This window comes from Crocodylus siamensis, chromosome 3 (assembly GCF_052110815.1).
Source record: "Crocodylus siamensis isolate JL-2025a chromosome 3, ASM5211081v1, whole genome shotgun sequence".
Classification (NCBI taxonomy): Eukaryota; Metazoa; Chordata; order Crocodylia; family Crocodylidae; genus Crocodylus; species Crocodylus siamensis.
The window spans coordinates 224,728,367-224,752,179 of record NC_143397.1 but is presented as its reverse complement, the minus strand read 5'-3'; the positions used below and the strand labels follow the sequence as shown (position 1 = coordinate 224,752,179).

The 23,813-nt window shown below is 44.6% G+C and overlaps 1 protein-coding gene across 2 annotated transcripts in view; it reads right to left on the bottom strand.

Annotated features, from left to right (window-relative positions):
- RIMS2 (regulating synaptic membrane exocytosis 2) overlaps positions 1–23,542 on the bottom strand; it is an 899,878-nt gene extending 876,336 nt beyond the window's left edge. For both annotated transcript variants that reach the window (XM_090040478.1, XM_090040481.1), the window contains exon 1: positions 22,983–23,542. In XM_090040478.1, the coding sequence (XP_089896604.1) occupies positions 22,983–23,134 (152 nt within the window). In that variant the 5' untranslated portion in view covers positions 23,135–23,542. The remainder of the gene's footprint in view (positions 1–22,982) is intronic.
- Positions 23,543–23,813: the final 271 nt, after the last annotated feature.

Here is a 23,813-nt window from a genome sequence, read left to right as displayed (position 1 = left end):
CAAGTTCAACACAAAGCACAGCACTATTGCCCACTTCCACTGAAAAAACATGATAGGCAGCAGGGGAAGAAAAGGATTAAGTGGTGACAATGGTGTCCATTTCTTATATAATACCTTAGCATTTAAACATGAAGGACCTTTGTTCAGCAGCCTTCTTTCACAGAGGTACAAACCCACATTTTCTAGAAGAATGCCCTGACCAGCAGGTGAGAAACAAGGCTAGTCTCTGTGCCTCTGGAAGAAGCTATATCACTGTGCGGCCAAGAATACAAGATTCATGGGGCCAATGATGTGAGCACTCCTTGGGAGTAAGAGGCACATCAGGGCAGAGTGGAAGTTTGGATGATAACTCTCCAAGAAAAGGAAATCTGTAAGAGCCTGTAGTCATAGCCTAGTGGTCAGCCCAAGGCTTTTGAAGCCCAAGATCCTGGATCCCAGACTCATGACTGCCTTGACCAAAAACCCTCTCAGTTGCTTATACATTTTCCTATGGTCAGAATGGCTGGATGGTCTAAGACTTCACACATCAAACCCATTCTTCTTCCTGTGGGTGTTCTGGTCTGCTGAAGGATGTGTGAGTTCCAATCCCAGCCAGGACACAGGATTTACCTTTGGTTGGGTATGTAGTCTGGGGCCAACCTGCTAGCTTCCCAAACGCAAGTTCTTGGGTTCAAGGCTGTATTGGCCCAGCTACACATACCTTTTTTAAGGAGGATCCAGGGAATTAAAGACAAGTCAGTCAGAGCTTGATACCTGGAAAGACCACCAATCAGATCTTCAGGGAATCTACTGTGAAGCACCTAGAGAATGAGGTGATCAGGAACAGCCAGCATGGATTTACTTAAAGCAAATCATGCCTGACCAACCTGATTTCTTTCTATGATAAGATGACAGGTGAGGTGACTTAGGAGTAGGGACCTACCCAAATCAAAGAGGCAGGCAGTCAATTTTACAGGGAGATCATGGGGCCAGCAACCATTTTTGCAGGTTTATCATGGCAGGGCCCTCCCACACCTCTGACTGGCTGAGGGGCCCTGGTGGCTCTGCCCCTCACCACTGCTTGGAGATGAGGGGCAAGGCCACACAACAGGCAGCCTTCTCAGCTTATCAGTGGTGAGGAATGGGGACAGCAGCCATCTTTGCAGCTCCCCTTCATGCCGGAATCTCCCCTCCCTACTCCCCGCCCACATCCCAGCAGCCATGAGAACTGCTAGCTCCCACTGGGGAGCCTACATTTTATTTTTAGTAAGTTTTCTTTGTCATTAATTTTGTGGACATTGTCCAATTTCACGGACAATGCCCAATTTCGTGATTTCCACAAAATCACAAACTGAGTAGGTCCTTACTTATAAGGAAAGGCTGAAGGAAGTTATGTTATTTAGTCTGGAGAAAGGAAAACTGAGTGGGGATTTGATAACAATCTTCAAATACCTGGCAGGCAGCTATAGACAGAATGGAGATGGGCTTTTCTCCATGACCATAAGGAAAAGGACTAAGAGCAATTGCCTCAAGATGCAGCAGAGGAAAATTAGGCTGGAGATTAGGAGGAACCTTCTGACTTCAAGGGTTGTCAAGCACTGGAATAAGCTACCTAGGGAAGTTATATAATCTCTATTCCTGGCAACTTTCAACAGCAGGCTGGACAGACACTTGACTGAGAAGGTTTAGTTAGAGAGGAACCTGCCTTGAGCTGGTGGTTGAACTAGATGACCTTCTGAGGTCCCTTTGAGCCCTACTTTCCTATCATCCTATGTACTTTTGAATGACTAGGTCTCTAAGGGCGCTTGTACACGTGATGCCATTAACATGTACACATGATGAAAATGTCACTGTGCGACTTAATGACATCACAGTGTACATAAGCAAGATTTTGGGGGGTTTTAAATTACTTTGCACCATTGCAAACTAAAAACAAAACTATTTGCAGATGTAGTCTAGTTTACCATGTTGCAAATTGCAATGATTCAGCTGTTAGCTCACCCCCCGGCTGCAGGAGAGGCAGGCAGGCTCCACAGATAAAAAAAGATTGGGCCCCTTGCTGAAGGCAGAAGTGGCTTTTGGGGGGAGGGGGAAGCGGAGGAGGAGCCTGCCTGCCTCTCCCACAGCCAGGGGGAAGAGCTGGATCAGGCTGGGTGCTGCCTCTGAGCCTGCTAGCAGCTTGTCCCCACCCGCCTTCCCCGCCCCAGCCACAGGCAGACTCACACTGACCCAAAAAAGAAAAAAAAGGATCAGGCCCCTCACTACAACATAATGGAAAAGTGTAAATGGTTTAGTCCTTAGGGTTTTATTCTATGCCCCACCATTTCAATTTAGGGGGCATAGAATAAAGCCTTGGGGATTAAACCCCCGTCACATGTACAAGCGCCCTAAGGTACCACCCTACCCTGCCTTTTGCCTGACTTCAGACATACAATTAGCTATCTGCTGTTCTTGGAGTATAAAAAAATTGGTTCCACTCCATGCTCCCAAAACAGTTTCTGTATTTTACCTGTATTTTGTCAGTACAGCACAAGGCAGCTCCATATCAAGACATATTGCCACTGTCCTGAGATAGCATGCCTGGAGCAGGTATGGTGTATCTTCAGAACTGGACCAACAGGGCTGTATTCATGTTGGCAATATGCCTACATCAACAAATTTTGTCTCTCATCAAAACATATTGAAATCAACAAAGTCTTTCACTAGCACAGGTGCATTACTTCTCATTCAGAAACCAGCATGCACAGAACATGCACAGCCTTAAGCTGTGTTAATATGCCCTTCAATGCAAAATGCATAAGCAATCTCTGGAAGAGAGACCAGAATCTAGAACTATATCTTTGCAGAGGACTTTCTATTTCTAGGTTACAGAACCATGCTCCCATCTCTCTCTATCATGCCATGAATCCTGCACTCTTAACTATACAGTGGCACAGGTTCAACAGAAAGAACAGAAACTTGTCCCTTCCCAACCCTGCCTCCACCCTGGCAAGCAGGGCTGTCTTAGGCTAGCAGGGAGTTTCAGTCTCTGAATTCCAGTTTCACAGACACCGAAGCCTGGGACAGAAGACAGATTTCAGACATACCCCACTCTACCATTTTCTACTGGCTGGAGCAAACAGCCCTCACCTATTGTGCATCCCATTCTCAGATATCTAATTCTCCCCATTCAGTGCATAGGGAAGCTACCGATAGGTGCTTAATTAAGGCTTGTTAATTCCAAAACCAGAGCCAGATGCCTAAAAACTACCAGGTCCCATGTGTCACCAGTCCAAATCCATTTGTGGCTGTAGATCTTAGACCAGGGGTCAACAACATTTTGGGGCAGAGTGCCAAAAACCATGCAACCTCAATCTGGAAGATGTTGGCATGCCAGATGCAGATGGCAGGGGAGCTGCAAAGGGGCCAGTCCTTGTTGTGGTAGTGCAGCCGCAGTCCTTTTCCTGCTGTCTGCTCAGAGGCCCACATGCAGCCACCACCAGCAATGAGCAAATAGGAGTCAGCAGTACAATGCTGTAGCCAGTAAGGCAAATACTCTGGCATGCATTAATCGATGCATCTCCAGCAAAGCCAGGGAGGTGATTCTTCCTCTGTAGTCGGCACTGGTAAGACCACAGCTGGAGTACTGCATCCAGTTTTGGGCACCACACATTAACAAGGATGTGGAGAAGCTTGAGAGAGTCCAAAGAAGGGCCACCTGTATGATCAGAGTCTTATACAGCAAGCCATACAAAGAAAGGCTGAGGGATCTGGGACTCTTCAGCCTTAGGAAAAGAAGGCTGAGAGGGGACCTGGTAGCAGCTCACCACTATACTAGGGGAGTACATCAAGGGCTTGATGAGCAACTGCTCACCAGGACACCCAAGAGGAAAACCAGGAGTAATGGCCACAAACTCCTGGATGATCGATTCAGGCTCAACATTAGGAAAAACTTCCTCACAGTCAGGGTGTCCAGACTGTGGAAGAAGCTCCCACCAGAGGTGGTGCAATCATCTACCCTGGAAATCTTCAAGAAGAGATTGGATAGTCACCTTGCTGGGGTCACCTGACCTCCAGTCATCTTTCCTGCTTGGTGCAGATGGCTGGACCTGATAATCTTCCAAGGTCCCTTCTGGCCTTAAAATCTATGAATCTAGGTGCATGTGCAGCTGCCACCACCACACAGCCAGGCCAGGGCTACCCAGCGCACCAGTTGCAGCCCCCCAGCTGCCTGCCACATCCAGACCAGGCTCAGGGCAGCTGCTGCCTGCCTTGGAGCCTGAGCTGCTTGCTGCAGGGTTTGCAGCCCCCCTATTACCTGCAGTGAGCAGCCCGGGCTCCATGGCTGGTGGCAGCTGCCCACAGTCCAGGCCAGCTGTAGCGTCACAAGCAAAATGGCCTCACATGCCGTGCTCCCACATGCGTGCCAGAGGTTGCCAACTCCATCTTAGACTTAGTTTTATAAGAATAAAATATAAGTTAACTCACATATAAGTAGACTCACTAAGATAAAAAAGGATTATTTACTTGCATAGGCATAAGTGTTTGCCGAATCAAAGCCTAATTAATTAAAGTAAATTTATTTATACATAACAATGCAAAAATGTGTTATTTTAATAACTACAATTAGCCTTTTGAACAGAGTAAAGAAATGTTCCTCAACAGGAAGTGCCTTATTATTTAATAATACGTAAATCTCTGGCAAACTCCTACGCAAATTTAAGATCTCTTCCATATAAAACATAGTGTCTGTGATTGCAACATTTTTCAGATAATTAAGCAACATATTTTTGACAAAACCATACGAACATGCAACAATAATCTACAATGGATAACATATATATTCGTAAACAGCACAACACAAACTGAAGACCCAAATGCTGCCATGTTACCTTAACAAAATCTAGACTGGGCAAAATATATACTAACAATGGAATATCAGTATACATCTGTACACTATTTATTCCATTCAGGTGTAACCACCTGCACAGGCCTGTCTATTGTTGCTAGTCTTGGCCAGGTTCAATGGGCTTAGTCTAAGCTGCAGAAATGTGGCTAAAGCAAATGCCCCCAAACCTGTTTCAGAGTGACTTTCAGAGTGAAGTTTTGTATATAGTACAAGCCTGGTCAGCAAAGCAAAGAGAACAATTAACATGTACAGCTAAACCAGCAGTGAGATCAAATTAAACACAGCAAAAGGCCTGAAAGGAGACATTGTACTAGAAAGCCTTAAAATAGATCAACCAAATATAGTATATGTCTTAACTGTTATTTGAAAATGTTAGTAAAAAAATAATACAACCAAATGTTTTAGATGTAATTTTGGTGTAATATGTTAAGTTTCTTACATAAGCTGTAAAGCCAAAGCAATCTTGTCACTGAAAAGGTGAAAAGAAAACAGGATGGTGGCAAGCAGTATTACAAAATGGTGAAGGAAAGAGACAAGAAAAAATTCCTCCCTTCTGAAACTGTAATTTTAACAAGGATGCAAAAATCACATCTAAAGACACCTTCCAAATCCATAGAAAGATTGGTTCAGTCTGGTTCCAAAAGCCTCAAGGAAACAGAAATTTAAATAAACCAATAAAGAGTGTTTTTTAAAATGAACTATGTATGAATATAGGGTATAGACTGCAGGAAAAGTTGGAAAACTCAACAAAGCCAAGATGACCTTCTAACAGTCCGCATGCCAATCTCTTCCTCAGTCATGGCTATGGACAGAAATGACACAAACAGGTACAAGTGATTAGAAACCAGTTCAGCTCCATATCACAACAGGGCCAGGTGCAGACATTACACTTTTACTGACATAAGTGATCAGAAATTGGTCTATACCCATAACAGAACAGAAGTTTGGTACACATAGACTGGTTTAAGATAAACCTGGATGGATGTAGTATCAGGCTTAACAGATTTGGGTTAAATTGGTTCATTGAACTTCTGTCGCAGATCCCCTTCGGATTCAAATCAACTCACTGTCCCCCAGCATCCCAGGATGCTTTGCACCTCCCCCAAAAACTCCCCCTCGCAGGCTGGCTAAACTAGCCTTGCCTAAGCCATCTGCTTCAATTGAACAGGGATGTGTGTTCTAGTGCCCCCTCACTTCTGGCCTGAGCCACTGCAGGTATGTGGCTGCATTTCTGGAATCAAAAGTGAATGTCAGTTCAATTGCTTATCAGTTCCATCAGTGCAGCTTGCCTAACCTGAAAAGATTGAATCAATTCAGCCTTGGGCTTTTTGAATGTCTGTATTTTGCCCATGAGTCTATCCAAGCAGTACAGGTAAGAATCTATGTTAAGCTGTTGTGGTTAACCAGGAGATGCTGAGAAAACTGTTTATTCAACTAAATAAAATGTTAGACTTATCAGTAGCCAACCTACCCTGTCACCTGTAAGCTAGGTAACACTATAAACGCACATTTTCATCATTCTAAACCAGAATAATCTGGAAAGAGAAGATGCCTTCTTGTTCCCACTGGATCAATAATGTTAAAACATGCTAAACACAGTCCTTGCACACTATCTTGAAATTCCACACTGTTGCTCAATGCCTGGGGAACATTCTCTAAAACTCTCAGTCAAGAAAGCCAGAATGAAGGTTTAAAAAAAAAAATCCATGTTTCTTTGACCCTGAAAGATACAAACTGATAAAAAGATATAAATTACAAAGAAACAACTCCATGACTCCAGGGTTTCTTTTATTTTAAAGCCATTAACTCTGGCTACATTAGCTAATATATATTTATAATCAATAAGCTCAAGTACCTATATATTCAAGGTAATAAGTAACAGAGTTCTAGTTTTTCTCACCATGCTCTTCTGGTGCCAGATATATAGAAATGAATGGCGAGAGAAAAGCTCCTATCCTGTTATATTTAGCTGTGTGAACCTGTTGTTCGTATCATGTGAAAAATCATCAAAGCCCCTTCACATATTTTTTCAATTAATGAAACATTGCAAAAAGCAGAATTTTTTTTTTCAAAAGCAAAACCAAGCAAGCTTCATTCTTGTTACAATAAAACTGAACTCTTATTCTTAAATAGCTTATACTCTTTGTAGCTATAGTTCACTACAAAAAATAAGGATTTTCATTAACTATTTTACCTTCATACAAGACATATCAATACTCTGTAAAATGTAACTCTCAAGCTTCTGAACATGACAGGGATGCACTTTTTCTAGCTGCTACATGCTATCACTTATTGTGCAGCAGTTGGTTGCATAGAACAAAAAGAATCATAATCAAAATGACTAACAATATTAATGAACATAAGTCAAAGGAAAAAAAAACTGTGGTTGGGCTTGATTAAGCAAAAATACATTCAATTTTCCTGCCACACAAGAACGCAGATATCAGAGGGTTTTTTTCTTTTAGACTTCAATAGTATAAAAGCACTGAGCACAGAGTACAGATACTGGAATCAATTCAGTAACATTCACTATTTTAATGTAGTGTTAAGACAATAGGTACCTTACAAAAGCAAGAAATTAAAAGCCTAAACTGAAGGCTCTAACTCATATTGTTATGATAAACAGGCCAATATGTAAGCTAAGGAGAAAAAGGACCACCTTAATTTGAGCTTCCTGGTTACTGAAAATTTATGTCAAGCTCAACCGTAAATTGTTTCCTTACTTTTACTGGTGGAGGCAGAATCTAAAAGAAATCTGTCTCCTGTATATCTAACATTTAATCTAGAGACGTAGCCAGCTTCACCATGATGTTCTGTCCTATAGTGTAAAATATCCATTTCATGACTTAGAAGGTCTCCTTAGAAGGGCACACCATAGCCATCCATAAGCCATTCCAAGTTTTCTTTAGCAAAGAAGCATAATCATATCTATCACATATTCCAGAGTTTATAAGCCAAATTCACTGAAGATTGACTGAATTTGAGAAAATAATATACTAGGTGCCAAGAACAAAAAGGGTTTAGAAAGCAAAATTGTTCAGATTCCGGGGAGTGAGTCTCGGATGCTGAAAATCTGGGCAAGTGAAAAATGCCCTGATGAACAACATCTTAGAAAAATCACAGGAGATCAGGGTCCGCAAAGAGAATTCTGAAGAAATCTGAGGAACCAGAGGAATAAAGGCCAATTTGGAAAGTAATCACTCGAGTGACCTTTGCTCAGATTTAGTTTATCTTCCTTGCCACCCAGGTAATTAGAGGGATGTAGCAAAAGGCCCATGCCAGTGCGTTCACTCTTCAGGCCTAAGGATTTGGGTGGTAAAAACAAATTTTGCTATTTTCTTACTGTATTAAGTAATGAATAGTTCTTCTCTGAATAAAAACTAAGTAATGGTATAAAGGTTCTTCAGTCCTGATTTCTAGCTCCAGATGGTATGAAGGGGTATCATATCAATGGAAAATGTTATTAAAATTAATATCCAATCTAAAATCAGTGTAATATTACAATTCTGAAGGGGCACATCCCTATGAGCAGGAACATGCATTTCCCCAGGGACAAACAGCAGCAGCACATTTGTGCTGCAGCTACTTGTCCCTGGGCACACCCCTGCACACTCACTTTGGCATGTAGCAGATTGCCTCGGGTTGGGTACAGGAGGCTGGGGCTGGGCTGGGGTGGCCTCAGCAGTCTTACCTGAGGCCCAGGGGGGCCTTCCAAGGCTGCAGCAGCAGCAATCCAGGCGTGCAGAACCTGGCCAGCAGCCAGAACATGGCTCCAGCCAGCCAGGCATGGCACATTGCAGGCCTATTTTTTTTTTTTTTTGCTGCATTTGTTTTTTAGATACTGGGAGTTCCCCATATTTAATTCTGCCTACATGCTGCAAATATGCAATGTGGAGAACCCTTTCATGCATGCCACATGCTTTTTGTGGTACCTCAAAGTGCAGGTGCGTGCTTGTTTGGATGCACCCAAGGAGCGCGTCCGCACATGCGCTTGCAGCAGCTCAAAAAGAAGTAGTGCAAATTTGAGCCAGGGCTTTTTGCCTCAGTGCACATGCCCAGACATACACTTTGGTGTGGGGCAAATTGTGCCACTTGGGGCAAAATAACCCTGCCCGGCTCCTCCCAGATCTGTCCCCCGCAGTACAAAAAGCTGCCCTGTCCTGGCCTCACTAGTACAAAAAGCTGCCGTGGCAAGTAGCTCAGGGCTACTCGCTCTCAGGAGCTTCTGGGATCCAGCCAACTGGTACCTGGGGACACTACCCCTTATGCCAGCTGGACTGCTGAAGCAGCCCTGAGAGTTCCCTGCACCCTTTACCCACTGCAGCAGTCTGGCTGTGACCTGCTGTGTACCTGTGCACCTGCCAGACCTAGATGGAGACTACACAGGCAGTAGAGGAATCTGCCCCTCTGGGCCAGCTGCCATTGGGCTGTGGCTGCAGAGTTGGCCTTTGTGTGGCACTACTGCAATGTGTGCCCCCTGCCCAGCCATATCGGCAGCTTGCCTGGAAGATGTTCCAGGTGTGGTGGCCTGCTTTGAACTGTCAAAGCATGTCCTCCTGGCCCCAATTGGCCAGGAGGTCAGCCACCTCCAGCTGGGTCCACCTCCACTTACTCCCCCAGCCCCCTGGACTGCTGCCCTGCCTGGCCCCATCCCCTACCAGCTCCTGCAGCTCCCCCATGGCTGCCCCAACCAGCCCTAGCCCCTGCCGGCTCCCCCAACCCCACAAAGGCTGCCCTGCCTGACCCCATCACCTGCTTGCACCTCCAGCCCCACGATGGCTACCCCCCCTCCCCAGCCTCCGGCACTTTTAAAAAAAGGGGGAAAAGCCTCTAATCACAGAAGCAGGGGCTCTGGGGGCTCTGAGGCCTCCTGGAAGAGCGCCCCCCCAGGCAGGATGAGGCAGCAGGGCCCAGGCTGGGGCCACTGAGGCTGTCACCTGGCCCCACACTGTGTGGGGGGGGGGAAGGGGGGCCCAGTGACCCAGACAAAAGCTGGAACTGAGATGAGTGCCAAGGGGGAGGTTTTTTTGGGGGGGGTTCCTTGCCAGGATGCTGGGGTGGTGGGGGACAGTGATGGGGGGATTGGGGGGCAGTGATAGGGGGGTCAGGGGGGCTCAGGGGGCATGGGGCTGGGTGGGGCAGGCAGGGGATGGGGCCAGGCAGGGCAGGGATGAGGGTAGGACAGGTGGGGTATGGGGCCAAGTGGGGTCCCCCCCATGGTCCCCTCCCTCTTCCTCCAGCCCCCTCAACCCCTTACTTACCAGCACTGGAGCCCGTGCAGGGCAGGCAATGTGCTTCAGCACCAGGGCAAGAGCCAACTATAGAGACCGTCTGGCAGCCAGAGCATCTCTGTGGAGGACCATACCCTGCCCTGCTTTTTTTCCTCTATGGGTTTTTTTGACCCCTGGATATCCCAGGGTCTAATTTTGCCTCTGCGCTGCAAATTTGCAAAGCGGGAAACACTTCCTCATTCCTGCATGTGCCTCTTGCAGCATCTCAAAGGAATTTGAAATGCTGCAAGAAGCATGTGCGGGCCCGTCTGGACATGCCCAAGGTGCCCTTACTGAATTTAGGAGATACAATTATTTTCATCTTCACAGTATTCAGAGGCTATAACAGCTCATAGTTTGATGAAGGAATCAAAATCTATTAAATAGACTGCTCAAATGAATTAAAGAAACAGTAGGAAACCTACTTTCAGTCAATCAGTGACAGATACGAGATGTGTCAGAGGCAATACTACCCTAGGCCTAAAACTCTATGCATTATTATCATATATGTTTCACTGATTCTGAAATGCAGCTTATAATTTCTATTTTGCTTTGCTTTAGTATTGGGTTTTTTCCTAATTCACTTGAAAGATGTAACTAACCATTAGCTTTTGCCTTGCATAGAATATCTGATGTGAGTTTAAGTGGGCACATCTACGTGAGACACTTCCTGCACAGTAGCCTAATAAAATTGTTCCGTAGTGTGTCATAAAAACCATGCTAATAACCTACTGTGCAGTGTTTTTAGGCTACTGCGTAGTAAAAATCACCAAAAAAATGTGCACCAGCATTACTGCATAATAAATATAGTTACTGCATATTCAGTTAGTACTTCATTAAGGAAGTACTAAAATAAATGCATAGTAAATACAGCACATTAATGAACGTGTAGACATACCCACTATGTATTATAAATATACTTATAAATGGTATGCTGTTAATCAAGGAGTCATTTGGTCAAAAAACAAGTCACCAAAAAGATTGTCATCTTAAAGATCAGGATGGCTTCCCTTGTTCAACGTGCCACTTTGGTACAGACAAAAGAAAACAAAACTTCTAGTAAAACTGATTTTTCAAAATAAACCATAAATAACTGTTTTACGGAACAATTAGAAGTAGCCAATACCATGTTTCCAATTAAAGTCAAAATCTTTGTTGTCCCACAAATGCTTAAGATGACACTATCTTCTTTTCATACGTGTATTTATAGGTATGTTGTATCTAAACGAAAGCCTTAATATAATAAACACCCGAAATACTGTGTTGTATGACTAGTCAAATATTTTCTGTACAAATAGAGCCAGGTCATCCGATTTATTAATAAAACAAAATACTATATAAAAAAAGGATGAGTGTAAAAATAATCATGTTAATTACTACTGAATCATTTACCTGGCAGTACTTAAGCAACTTCTCAGGAAGACAAGAGCCACGTGTCCAAGGATAGTTAAAAGAAAGGAAAACGTGTGATATTAATTCTAAGTGTAAAATCTTTTCCTGAACTCTCTAAATGTTGAGGCTATATTAATAGTTGAAATCATGCAGACAGAAAATGTTTTTGAATGTTTATATAGAAAATGTGCTTGGATTCCTCTGAAGCAGAACTTCAATTCTTACTAAATTCTGCTGGAATTAACGGGATATATCAGAACAAACTGAATAAAAAAGTTAACACTCAAAGTTTAAAAACATTCTATAAATTTCTCCTAAGATGTCAAAAGCAATATAAAACTAAAGGATTACAACTCTGTTGTGCATCTGTTGGCAGACTGTATGTTCATAAACTGTAGATGCTACTAAGATTATTCCTGAACCAGTAAAACATGACAGTAGCATCTATTTGAGCCCAGTCAAAAAAAAATTTTAAAAAACCAGAAAAAAAGGTGTGGCTTCCACTTCAGTGACAATAGGAAAAAACCCAGCCAAAACCCACTATAATATAGTGTGTACGTGTTCTCCTAATCTCCTACATTTTTATGTTAACATTTTTACACACTCCTGCCTTGTTTTAAATTTTTCACCATTTTCAGTTTAGTCTGCTCAGCTTGTTCCACCTTAAAGCAAACAGCAATAGTAAGAAGCCACAGCATATTATCAATCTGATAATTCACCAAGACTTTAACAGTGTATGCTACTCATGGAGTTGATAAAGTTTGAAAAAATACTAAGATTAAATTATTCTTGTAATAATTTTAATTTAATGTGTTGAGGGTGGTTGTACCCTCTCCAAAGGAGAAGCCACTCATGAGGAGTAATCTAGGTTGAAAGCTCTCCACACAGACACAGAGAGAAAAGATCATATCCGAAATAACTGCTTATTGCTTGTGTTCTATTTTCTTCTCTTTTTTTTCCCCATTTTCCTACCACCTGCCATCACAGCAGCTGTTGGACAAGAGGGAGGGAGAGAAAGACAAAAAAATCCTTCCTGAAAAGGTAAGCCAGCTAATGTATTAAGGAACCTTCATTCCTTTGTGACTTGGCTCAGGCACAGTGGGGATGGAAGGGAGGTGGAAGATACAGCATTCAGCTTGAAAAAACTCCTAAGGGAATTCTCATGTCTGCTTTAAAAGTGCTTATGCACATTAATACATTCACATGAGTAGGCCCATTGGCTTAAATTTCAAAGTTAAAGCCATTTTATTAGTTTTTTTCCTCTCATTATGGAAAGAAAAAAACTCACTGTAAATAAATTAAAAATTGTTTTCAGGAAAAATACATATTTTAAATCAAATCAGAAGTCTGACAATTTTGTAATTACCTATTTGTTCTGTATAAGTGAGAATTGACAATATGTATTGTCACTAGGCTTTAGTTCAATCTTTCAGTTTTCCCTTGCTTTAAAATGATTTAACTCAGGGACTCACAGTACACTGTTTGAAGCCAGGCTTGATCATCAGATCATTTAGCCTGATGTCCTGTACATCTCATGCCATTGAATTTACTGACTCAAATAGCATAGGTTTGATTAAAACATGATTTGCATTTAAATAAAAAATATCTTCCAGCAAGGCATCCTCTCTCAATTTAGAGCTATCAAGAGATAGAGAATCTACTATTTCCTTTGATACTTTGCTCCAATGATTAATCCTCTCAACGTCATTTCTCATATGAATCTGTCTGGCTTCATCTTTTAGCCATTGGTTCATGCTATGCCTTTCTTCACTATGATAAAATGCCTTTAAATGCAGTGGTTTCTTCTTATGGTGGCCCTTTAACATTGTAATTATCCATAAGTCTTAATTTTGATAAAAAAATCAGATTGAAATCTTTAGGTCTCTTACTAGAAAGCATTTTATCTTACTCTTGCATCATTTTGTGGATTCTTTCTATAGCCTCTTTGATGTTACAATATTCTTTTTTATGCACACACACTATAACAGGATACAATCTGACAGAATCAGAAACACCAATGCAGAAATAAAAACTGCTTCCTATTTCTGCTCTCTACTCCCATGAGCCAGGGATCAATCATATAACCCCTTTTTAACATAGCATCAAACCAGGAGCTTGTGCTTAACTGCTTGTCTACAGTGACCCCTAAATCCTTTTCAGAGTCACTGCTTTCCAAGATATAAATTCCCTGGTATGCAGGTGTGGCCTGCATTCCTGGCTTGTAGAAGTATAACTAAACATTTTGGCTCTATTAAGAATGAAATCAAATGCTTTTTTTATTTCAAATAAAATTTGGTTGACAAGACTTATTTTTTGTAAAACTATATTGGCTGAAATTCATTAGGTTTATCCTTTCATTCCTTATTAATTGAAACCCAGAGCAGCTTTTCCATTATTTTGTCCAGAACTTGGCAAATAAACTACCTACTGCTACTCATTTATGCTGCTTACCCTTTCTAAAAACTGGCACAACATTCATACTTTTTAGGTCCTCTAGAATTTCTCTGGTATTCCACCATCTATTAAACAGTTACATCAGTAGATCTGTAATAAGCAGCATTAATTTTAGTCTACTTCATTTCCAAACACATTCTGCTTAATTGCCAGGAAAGTACTACTACTATGCTTTTCTATACAATACCCAAAAGCATGCTAGATACTTTACTGAACAAACAAATACAGGATCTTCTAGCTGAGCAAACTTGGCTAACTGTAACATCCAGGCAAACATCTTCTACAGTATGAAAACATCTAAATACTTAAGAAGAGCACTAAAGAGTAAAGGGAGAGATTGGAGAGGCAAGGGAGACATTAAAAATTGTTAAAATGAAGGGGAAAATAAGCAAGGCCAGGAAAATAGGAGGAAAAGACAATGAGGCACCAACAAGTGGAAAAAAAAAAAAGAACAGTTCTTTGGGAAGACCAACGGCATATATGGGTTTTCATAGAAGTAGGGCAAAATTTTGAGGGAGCCACTCTATTGTGGAGAGGGGAACAAGAGGGCAAGTCATGCCCTATAGGACTGTTGTCCTGTTGTGGGAGTTAGCATGCACATCTGTGATCATTTTTACATAAAAGGAGTCCTTTGGCAGTTAGACACTCCTCAAGCAACTGGCAGCCTGAGGTAGTGTCCTTTCCTGTACCCTCCTACACAATATTTATACCCCTAGAAAAGAGAAAAGAACATAAGCTAAGAACATAAGAAGTGCCGTACTGGGTCACACCAATGGTCTACCTAGCCAAATATCCTGTTTCTGATTGTAGAAATATTGGACCGTGTAAAAGGAGAGTATTACAGGATACATCTAGAAGTGTGGTTCCAAACTTTTTACACTCAAGACACCCCTCGATAGACTCATATAAGGGCAGACCAAGAAGGTGTGTAGTGGCTCTGTGGAACCCCCTTTCAAGCAGTACCAGACCATGGGAAACTCTGGGGACTTTTTTGATGTCCCCAAAGCACATAACAATCCCCCCTACCTTCACTTCCGTGTTCAAAGGCATGTCCCCTCCTCTGCCTGCCCCATGGTCCCAAAGGTGAGGGAAGCTTCAAAGCCACTCCTGTCTGCTCCAGCTGGGCTGTGTGGGGGCTGGGCCCAGCCAAGAACAGTGATAGCAGTAACGGGCAGCAAGTTCCTTAGGAACAGGTGCAAGGAGGGGAGAGCCCCTACCAGGTAATTGGCACTGCTGCTGCTGTCCCCAGCTGAACCCAGTCCCACTGCAGCCTGGATGTGGTGGGCAGGAGTGGCCTTGAAGCTTCCTTCACCACCCCCCAGACCACAAGAAAAGCAACAGTGGCAGGCAGGGCTGGGGGAGGAGAGAGTATGTTCCTTTGAGCACAGAAGGGAACTGGGAAATTATTCTTACAATGATTGAGGACTTTTTAAAAGTTCTCAGAGGCTCCCATGGCATAGTCTGTCCACACCAGTAGGTGAGAGGGAGGAAGCTGGATACAGGTGACAGCTACCCCTACAGCACAGGTGGCTGCTGCACCCTGCTTAGGCAACTCCTGGGTCCGCCCCAGACTCAAGGTATCTCTCAGAGAATAATCAGCTCTTAGTTTTCAGTCCATTTTTTGTCTACAGAAAAATAATAGCGTAATTCTTCTGGTCCAAAGAACTGAAAAACACCACAACAGGTCAGAATGTCTTTAATAATAAGGATTCCTATTAGAAATCACTGGGTTTCTCTTTTAAATCAGGTTTACATGCCTAACAGTGCTAAAACTGCATGGCACCCTGTAACATCCTTAAAAGGATCTCAAGGCACTCTGGGTTGCTGTGGCACCTGGTTGAAAATTACTGATCTGGAGTGATCTAGTACCTCTTCATTACCTTCCCTAGTATCCACTATCTTTGGTTTAGAGATGCCAAAGGCTACAATTTTGACTACGCTCCATTGGATCAAGATCTATTAATGGATCTATCATCCATAAATTTGCCTAGTCCCTTTTTGAACCTAGCTGTACTCCTGTGCCTCTATAATTTCTTATGGTACCGAGTTCCACAAATTAATTGCATACTGTGTGAAGAAGTATTTTCACTTGTTGTAAATCTGTCTTCTGCTAATTCTAGTGGCTGCCCCTCCAGGTCTAATATTCTGGGACTTCGTGAATAACAGTTTCCAGTTCACTTTGTCCACAGCCTTCATAATCTTACAGATCTCCATCATATCCCCCCATCAGCTTTCTCCTTTCCAAACTGAAATCTCTCCAGGTATGGCAGCTGCTCCAAATTCCTGATCATCGGGAATCTGGATTTTCCATTTCTGTGGGAAGACATAGAAAATCTCCTTTAAAAGGGAAAAGGTTGCAGATTTTCCCCTTTGAAGTGGAAAACTATGGGTTTCCTCTTTTGCAAGCAGTTCTCTGCAGGCTGGCAGAGTTCCAGCCTGCAAGACCTGCTTGCAAATTGGGGAGGAAACCCTAAGCCATGTCCCAAGGGGTACAGGGAGAGACAGGGGGCAGGGGCAAAGTCTGAGACTTAGAGTTAGCCAGGGTTGGCTCAGGATTAGTTTCCCTCTTGCAGCCTTGGGTAAGTAGGGCTTGTGGGGTAGGAGGGCAGAGCTGGAGGCCCCCTCCAGCAAGGCTGGATGGGCCAGGGGGTTGCAAGTGGGGAATGAGGGGCACCAGCAAGGCTTGGTGGGGTGGGGTGTCCTGTGGGTTGGGTGCAGGTCATGCTGCCAGGGCTGAGGCGCGTGAGCTGTGAGGCAAGCCAGCAGGGTAGGTGGGGGCAGATCAGGGAGGTGCATGCAACACTACCAGGGTTGGGGGGGAGGGGGTGCCTTTGGAGAGACCCAGCAGAGCTCACAGGGGCAGAGTAGAGCAAAGCATGGCAGAGCAGGAGTGTGTGGGTGGGGGCTGGAGGAAAAGGGAGGGGTCCACAGGCACTCTCAAGCCAGCATGGGAGAACCCAGGCAGCATCCCCACACTGGGACCCAGCCCTACTGCACCCTGGGTGCTGTAGCACCAGGCGATCACCACACTGAAGGCCAGGGTTGGGGCCAGGTTTTAATGCCCAAGGCTCAACTACTCAGCAGTCCCCTGCCCAAGCCCCTGGCACAGGTGGCAGTGGCCAGCAGGCACAAGCCCAAGCCCTACCCCATCCTGCCCCCCCACACAAGGGGCTGAACAGCCTTGGCCCCCCACAGCCCCTGGGCTCCCCCTGTACTGGTAAGCTGCCTGACAACCAGCTGATTATCAGTTGCTCCATGGGAACCATGAGCCTGTTTGAGTCACTTACTTTGTGGTCCCTGGAGATGGCCAATGATGAGCTAATGATTGGCAGTGGGAGCGCTTGGGGGCTTGAGGATCAGCCAACTGCGAGCACATCACAGCTTGAGCCTGAATGTACTTCCAGTTAGCTGATTGCTGGCAGATCAGGAGCACCCTCAGGCCCCCAAACACAGCCGCTATCCCATAAAATAGATGTCCAGAACCCAGCTGTGTCCCCCTGGGGCCCCTGCTCTTCCCCCTACTCTTCCCTCAGGAGTCCCAGCCCCCACACCTCACTCAGGGCCCCCCATGTCCCCACCCTCAGGGGCCTCTGCCTCCTCTCAAGGGGGCCCTGTCCCCCCACCCCAAGCCCCATATACACTTCCTCAGGGCCCCCTGCCCCCATCCCACTCCCCCTGCCCTCCCCACTACACACATCTCTCAGGGCCTCTGCCTCACACACAGACCCCAGAAACACACACACATGAGTTTCCTCCCCCCAAACACACACACACAGCTCACATCTGATATCCTGCAAGTCTTGCACACCAGCCCCAGCCCTGAGCACCCCTGCCACTACTTTCCTAGCATCCTAACCCACAACTGCTGTGTGGACTGGCAGCGTGTTTGCTTGCAGGGTGCACTGAATCTGCCCCCAGATCCCAATATCATGGAAACTAGATGATAAAGTGAAGAGATCACATGTTTCTTCACCCATTCATATCGCCTGCGACACTGGGGATGAGGCACTCCAATGCTCTACGAAGCTTTTTCTTCCAAAGTCTCCAAAAGGTGTCAAGAGAGGTATATAACCCTTAACATCATAGCATTTTTGCTCTCTAATGCAAAACCTTAACAGTGATCTCAGGCGTTTATATCAAAAGATCAGCTGCAGCTGGACCCACAAACTGGTGAGCAAAGGAGGCAGGGGGAGCTTTGATCTTCCATGATAAAAAAAACCAAAATCAAATACCAAAATATATAGATTTTTTTTATTTATTTTATTACCATGATTGAGGCACTGGTAGGGTTCAAAATAGCTTTAAATTTGTAAATATCAATAAAACATTGTGTTTAACTGATACCTATATGTATAGTAGCATTTCATTTCAATCATAGAAAAATGTGGATTTTAGGGTTTCAGGATTTTTTGTTTAAATCAGAGAATTTGGGATTTTTTAAAAAAACAAAAGGATCCCTGCTGATCATCTTGGTTGCTCTTCTGCATAGGCAACATGTAAGTGCTACCAAGGGGGGGGGCACAACTTCACACCCAGCCACAGCAGCAGGACACAACTCTGCACTGCCGCTACTGCACGCTGGATCCAGTTGGGCTGCAGCCCCAGGCCTGCACCCCACCATCGGCATAGAAATCAGAGCAGGGGGCACATGGCCCCCCCATAACCCCCAACATGTCATCAATGCCCTTCTCTGCACCTTTTCTAATCCTATGATATCCTTTCTGAGATGCAAAGACCAGACAGGGGGAAAAAAAGGAGATTTGTGTCCTTCCTCAAAATCTATTATGTCTTCTACTACCCCTTATACTCCAGTATTTAAAGCCACTGCTCTTAGAGTAATCTTTACCATATGCATATGTTTCACAGCATAAGCAAACAGAAAGAAGCATAACAACCATCTGTTCCATCCTGCACCGTGTACTCAGGAGATAACAATAGAGTCATAGGGACTTTGCCCCTCCACTCTCCCCCATACACACATTTACACTTTGGAGGGAAAAAAAATAAAAAAGAATCATCACCCCCTACCTTTACCCAACAAAATCCAATTTCTACACACACTTAGTGTTTTCCAAAAAGCAGTGGTTAGCTGTGCCTCAATCTCCACAATATTCTTGTGAGACTTACAAATATCAGTCATATTTTACACTGTAGTATTTCCAGAGACCGGCCAACAGTGCAGCAGCTACTGTTTTTGTGCTCATCACAGTCACACACACCCCCCTTAATTATACTACTGAGTAGCTCATACAGAGTTTATGTAACTTGCTCAATATCAGCAGATAATGATTAAAACTCTCTGGCTAGCAACCTGCATGTAATTTGATTCCTATCCCTTAACATTAAATCCTAACTATTTTCCCCCTACTTCTCTAAAGTCAGTTTATTTGTCTTTATTCCTGCCATTGATCTTTCCTACTGAAAATTCCTTAGATCACCTTGGCACTCACTTTACTTCATCCAAAATCATGGCTGTGAAAGTGATATTACTTGCCCAGTGTGCCATACAAATCTATCTCCTCTTTCAATCCCTTAATCATGTCACAGCCCACATTGCATCAAATGAGTAGCAGGTCAACTGAAGTTTCATAGCTAAATAAGATCATTAAACAACCCCGAAAAATTCAAACATACATGTTTCTAGCTGTTTCTCTTGGTTTTACAAAAAATAGGATTTTTACTGATTTTATAGCTATAAAAAGCTATAAAAATACCTAAGGTAGCAACCAACCACTAGTGAAATTGCAAGTAGGCAAGCACATCTGTATAACATAAGCTACTCCCAACTCTGTCACACAATAAAGTTGCCAATCTACTACCCAAAAAAGCACTCCCTTCAAACGAGCTCTGCTACAACAAATCAAATACAGGTATAGGATCAACTTACTCAAAAAAACTTTAATTTTTTTCTAAAGTCTGGGACAACTCTGGCAACTGCCATTAATTCCACTAAAGTCAGTGGCAGTTGAAGGGTCCTAAGAATTCCACAAGACTTGACCTATAAAAGTCACTCGCATAGAGGCTATATTACCTAAAAATCTGGTCACAGGTTTCCATTTCTAGTCTTATCCTTGTAAAACAGTACACATGTATTGTAAAGTAAGTCATCACCATGAAAGTTTACACAAAGTCCCTATACCAACAACAGAAGTTTAAAAAAATGATATTTTTGTAATTTAATTGACATGATATAGTAGAAAGCTATGAAAATGCATTAACTTCCTCTAGATTATGTGCTTTATGTATACTAATACTAAATACTGCTCAAGACCCTTTTCCAAAAGTTGAATTAATTAACTTTATTATAAATATACCCTCTTACCACACTACTTTCACTTCTCTTTCATCCAAATAACCTATTAAATCTCAACATTTTTTGAAAGAAACATTTTTTTAAAAAAGCAGCATTCTATATTTTAAAAACTGGTCTGATGGATAAGACAGTAATGTTTGGCTAAGACAGACTTCATTACTGAAAAATCACAACAATATATATTAGAATAACTTTTAGGTTCACAAACAAATCAGCACAAGCAAGGTATCTTAAATTTAGGCCTCTAACTGATTCAAAATAACACACACAGCAGTGTGAGCCAATTACAGAATATCAGATGTATGAGTCAACTCCAGGAACTCTTAAATCATATCAACATTTCTACTACTTAAATGAAGGATGGGGAAAAAAACAGAAAACATGTTACTTGCAGTCCCAAAACTTTGAGAGAGACTCAAAGTCATGCAATATCCTACCTTTCCTCCCCCTTCAAAACTGTGAAAGCTCCTCCATGGGAACACTGGATGACTACAGCTGTGTACACTTTGGAGTCAGAGCTAACTAGAAGGAGGTAGTCTATTTAGTAAACAGCCACTTTACCTGTCATCTGCTCCTTATAAACCCAGTAGTTCACACTGACCTGGCCAACATGAACTGCTTCAGTTTCCAACTCTGTACCTTCTATCTATATTCCTTTAAAACTAGTAGAGCACGCATAGAGAAGGCAAACATATAAATATAATTTTTAATAATCCACATGTGTCTTTTCTACCAGGGAGAGAAAGGAAAAGGAAAAAAGAAAAATCTGCCTGACCGGTAATAATCACGTTACCTAATATATTTGGAAAGGTGTTCAAATACCATAATAATATAAATTCTGTGTAAGAACCAAAACAGAATACAGGGGGAAAGCACTACTGAAGGGCTAACCATTCACACTGAGGTTTAACCCTCATAAATTCCACAAAGTTTACAGGAAATCTATCCTTACCCCTTTCCACTCCTCAGAAGGAATGTTATCACAACAACTCCCCAAGTGTCTGTTCAAAGTTTCCAGCATAGTTTTTATTCTCCTATGTATTTCCCATTAAATGGACTGATACAACCTTCCATTTCTTATTCAGAGAAATGTGCTTTTAACTTCAATAGGAAACTTCTTTACCTGACACTGTATCACTTCTCAAGTTCCTGTGAACTCCTATTAAGGCATTTCTTTCTCATTGGGAGCAATATTTTCAAAAGCTGCTGCAGCATATGCCTTCCAGAATACATTATGGTATATCTTGTTGCAACCAGAGGAGACTAGGCATGAAAGAATGAGAAACTAAATCCCATGAAATGTAGGATTTATATATATCCAAGTTCTAATGAAGGGCTTGTCACCACCAATCTTTCTTTATTTTGCAATACCATGTATTTCTTTCTCTAGTAAACTTCTTTCTGTGCTGAAAGCATTGTCATATAATAAACAGAGCAAACACCTTTTAAAAAGTATTAGAATCCCTGTTTTTATTTGTAGCCTTTGAACTTAAACCATCTAACACAAGTTTGCTTCCACTTCCATTTCTTAATGTGCTAGGAAATTCCCCTGCCTGTAAGACTTATACATCAATGATATTTTATGAACTTCTACCCCTATAACAACCTTATGTCTAAACTTTTAGGTAACTCGTTACTCCTGCATATTACAATCACAGTTAAAACAGACATCAACAATTTAGCATTACTACAAGAAGTGTGCACTATAATTGGTTATATTTTTTACATGCTTACAGCAAACACAATTTAAAAATCAAGCATTATAAACTCCAAAACAGAGTTGCCAGTATAATGCTACTACAGTGCTCTCACAGCCATATCTAGGCTGAATATTCTGAACTTTAATTCATTGCTAATGGGTGGGTGTTTTTTAACAAAAAACAAAAACTCTCATGTCGATGTACATTCAGAAAAGCAAACAAAATGAACTGTGATCACTGGCATAGTTATCAAGTGTATAACTGCAAATGACTTGATGTGGTGGATTCTTTTGGATTATTTCAATGAAGTGGAAACCTGAGATGTGCAGCTGGAAGTCTCGTGCCGGAGTCACAGCAGCACGCTTGGAAACGTTGACCAAGCAAAAGCAGTGTGAACCAGCCAGATACTGTCCAGGGTTTCAGGAGAGGACTCCTTCCCCCTTGAGGAACTGGTGGTTCGTTTCTGCGGCCAGGCTGGCAGGGAAACAAAGCCCCCGACAAACACACACACGCTCCCATCCATCCATCCATCCATCCATCCCAGCTACTGACTCAGGAGGTGACTTCCCCCTCCGGATCCTGAGGGAGGAAAAGTGCGGGGCAGGGACGGGGCCGAGACAGGATTAGCCCGCTTGGTTTAACTCTTACTCCTGACAGGACAGGACAGGACGGGGCAGTGCCCCGAGGTCCCCTCACACCCCCAAGACGCCTCATTCCCCGCCCCGGGCAGGCTGGTGCGGCACGGACAGCTCCCTGGTGCTGAACCCGGGCCGGGCTGGGAGAGCAGCGGGCCGGGGGGTGCGGCAGCCGCGGAGCCGGGGGAAGATGGCGGCCGCTGCGAAGCCGCCCGGAGACGGCTCCAGCCTAGGCCCCGGCAGCGCGTCTCCGCCCGGGCCCGCCGGGCCCCTGCCCCTGCCGCCATATTGGGCGCCGGGCCCCGCCGCCGCCTCCAGCCTGCCGTCCCCGCCAGCCCCGCCGCGCCTTACTTGAGCACAGACTGCTCCTTCTCCTCCTCCTTCTTCTGCCGGTCCATGACGGCCAGGATGATCTTCCGCTCCTCCTCCGTGAGGTGGCTCAGGTCCGGCATGTCAGGCGGCGGGGGAGCGGGGCCGCCCCGGGGCCCGGCCGGAGCCGACATGTTGGGCAGCGCCGCCGCCTGCTGCCCGGGGACGGAGCCGGCGCGAGGCTGGGGCGCGGGGCGGGCGCGGTCAGCGCAGGCGGCGGCCGAGGGCGGCCGGGGGCCGGGGCGCCCGCGGGCGCGGAGCGGCTGCAAACCCGTGCGGGCGAGCGCCGGTCCCAGCCGTCGCCAGCCGGAGCCGCCTCATCCTCCCCGCCGCCGCCAGCCGCCTGCGGCCGCCTCGCTCCGCTGCTCGCGTGGGGGGGGCGCGATCCGCCTAAGCCATCGCATGGCGCGCGGGTGGGCGGCGCGGGGGTCACGGCCGCGGGCTCCCCATCCTCCCGCCGGGCCCAAGCCGCCGCCGCCTGCCGCGCGCTGCTGGGCGGGGCGGGGAGGGGCGGGGGAGAGAGAGGGCGAGGGCGAGGACTGACTGATTTATTTATTTAGACGCGCACAAAAATGGACGCGATAAAAATCACGCGAGGAGGGACAAGGAGGAGCCAAGCGCCGCGGGGACCCGGCCGGGGCCTCCCGCGCTGCCAACAGGTGCACGGGCCGGGCCGCCCCAGCCGCCCGCCCGCGGCTGCAACAGGTGCCGCCCGAGGGGGACGGGACGGGACGGGACGGGACGCGACTGCTCCTCCTCGTCCTCGTCCTCGTCCTCCTCCTCGCTTCGACTGTCCCGCCTCCCCGCAGCTCC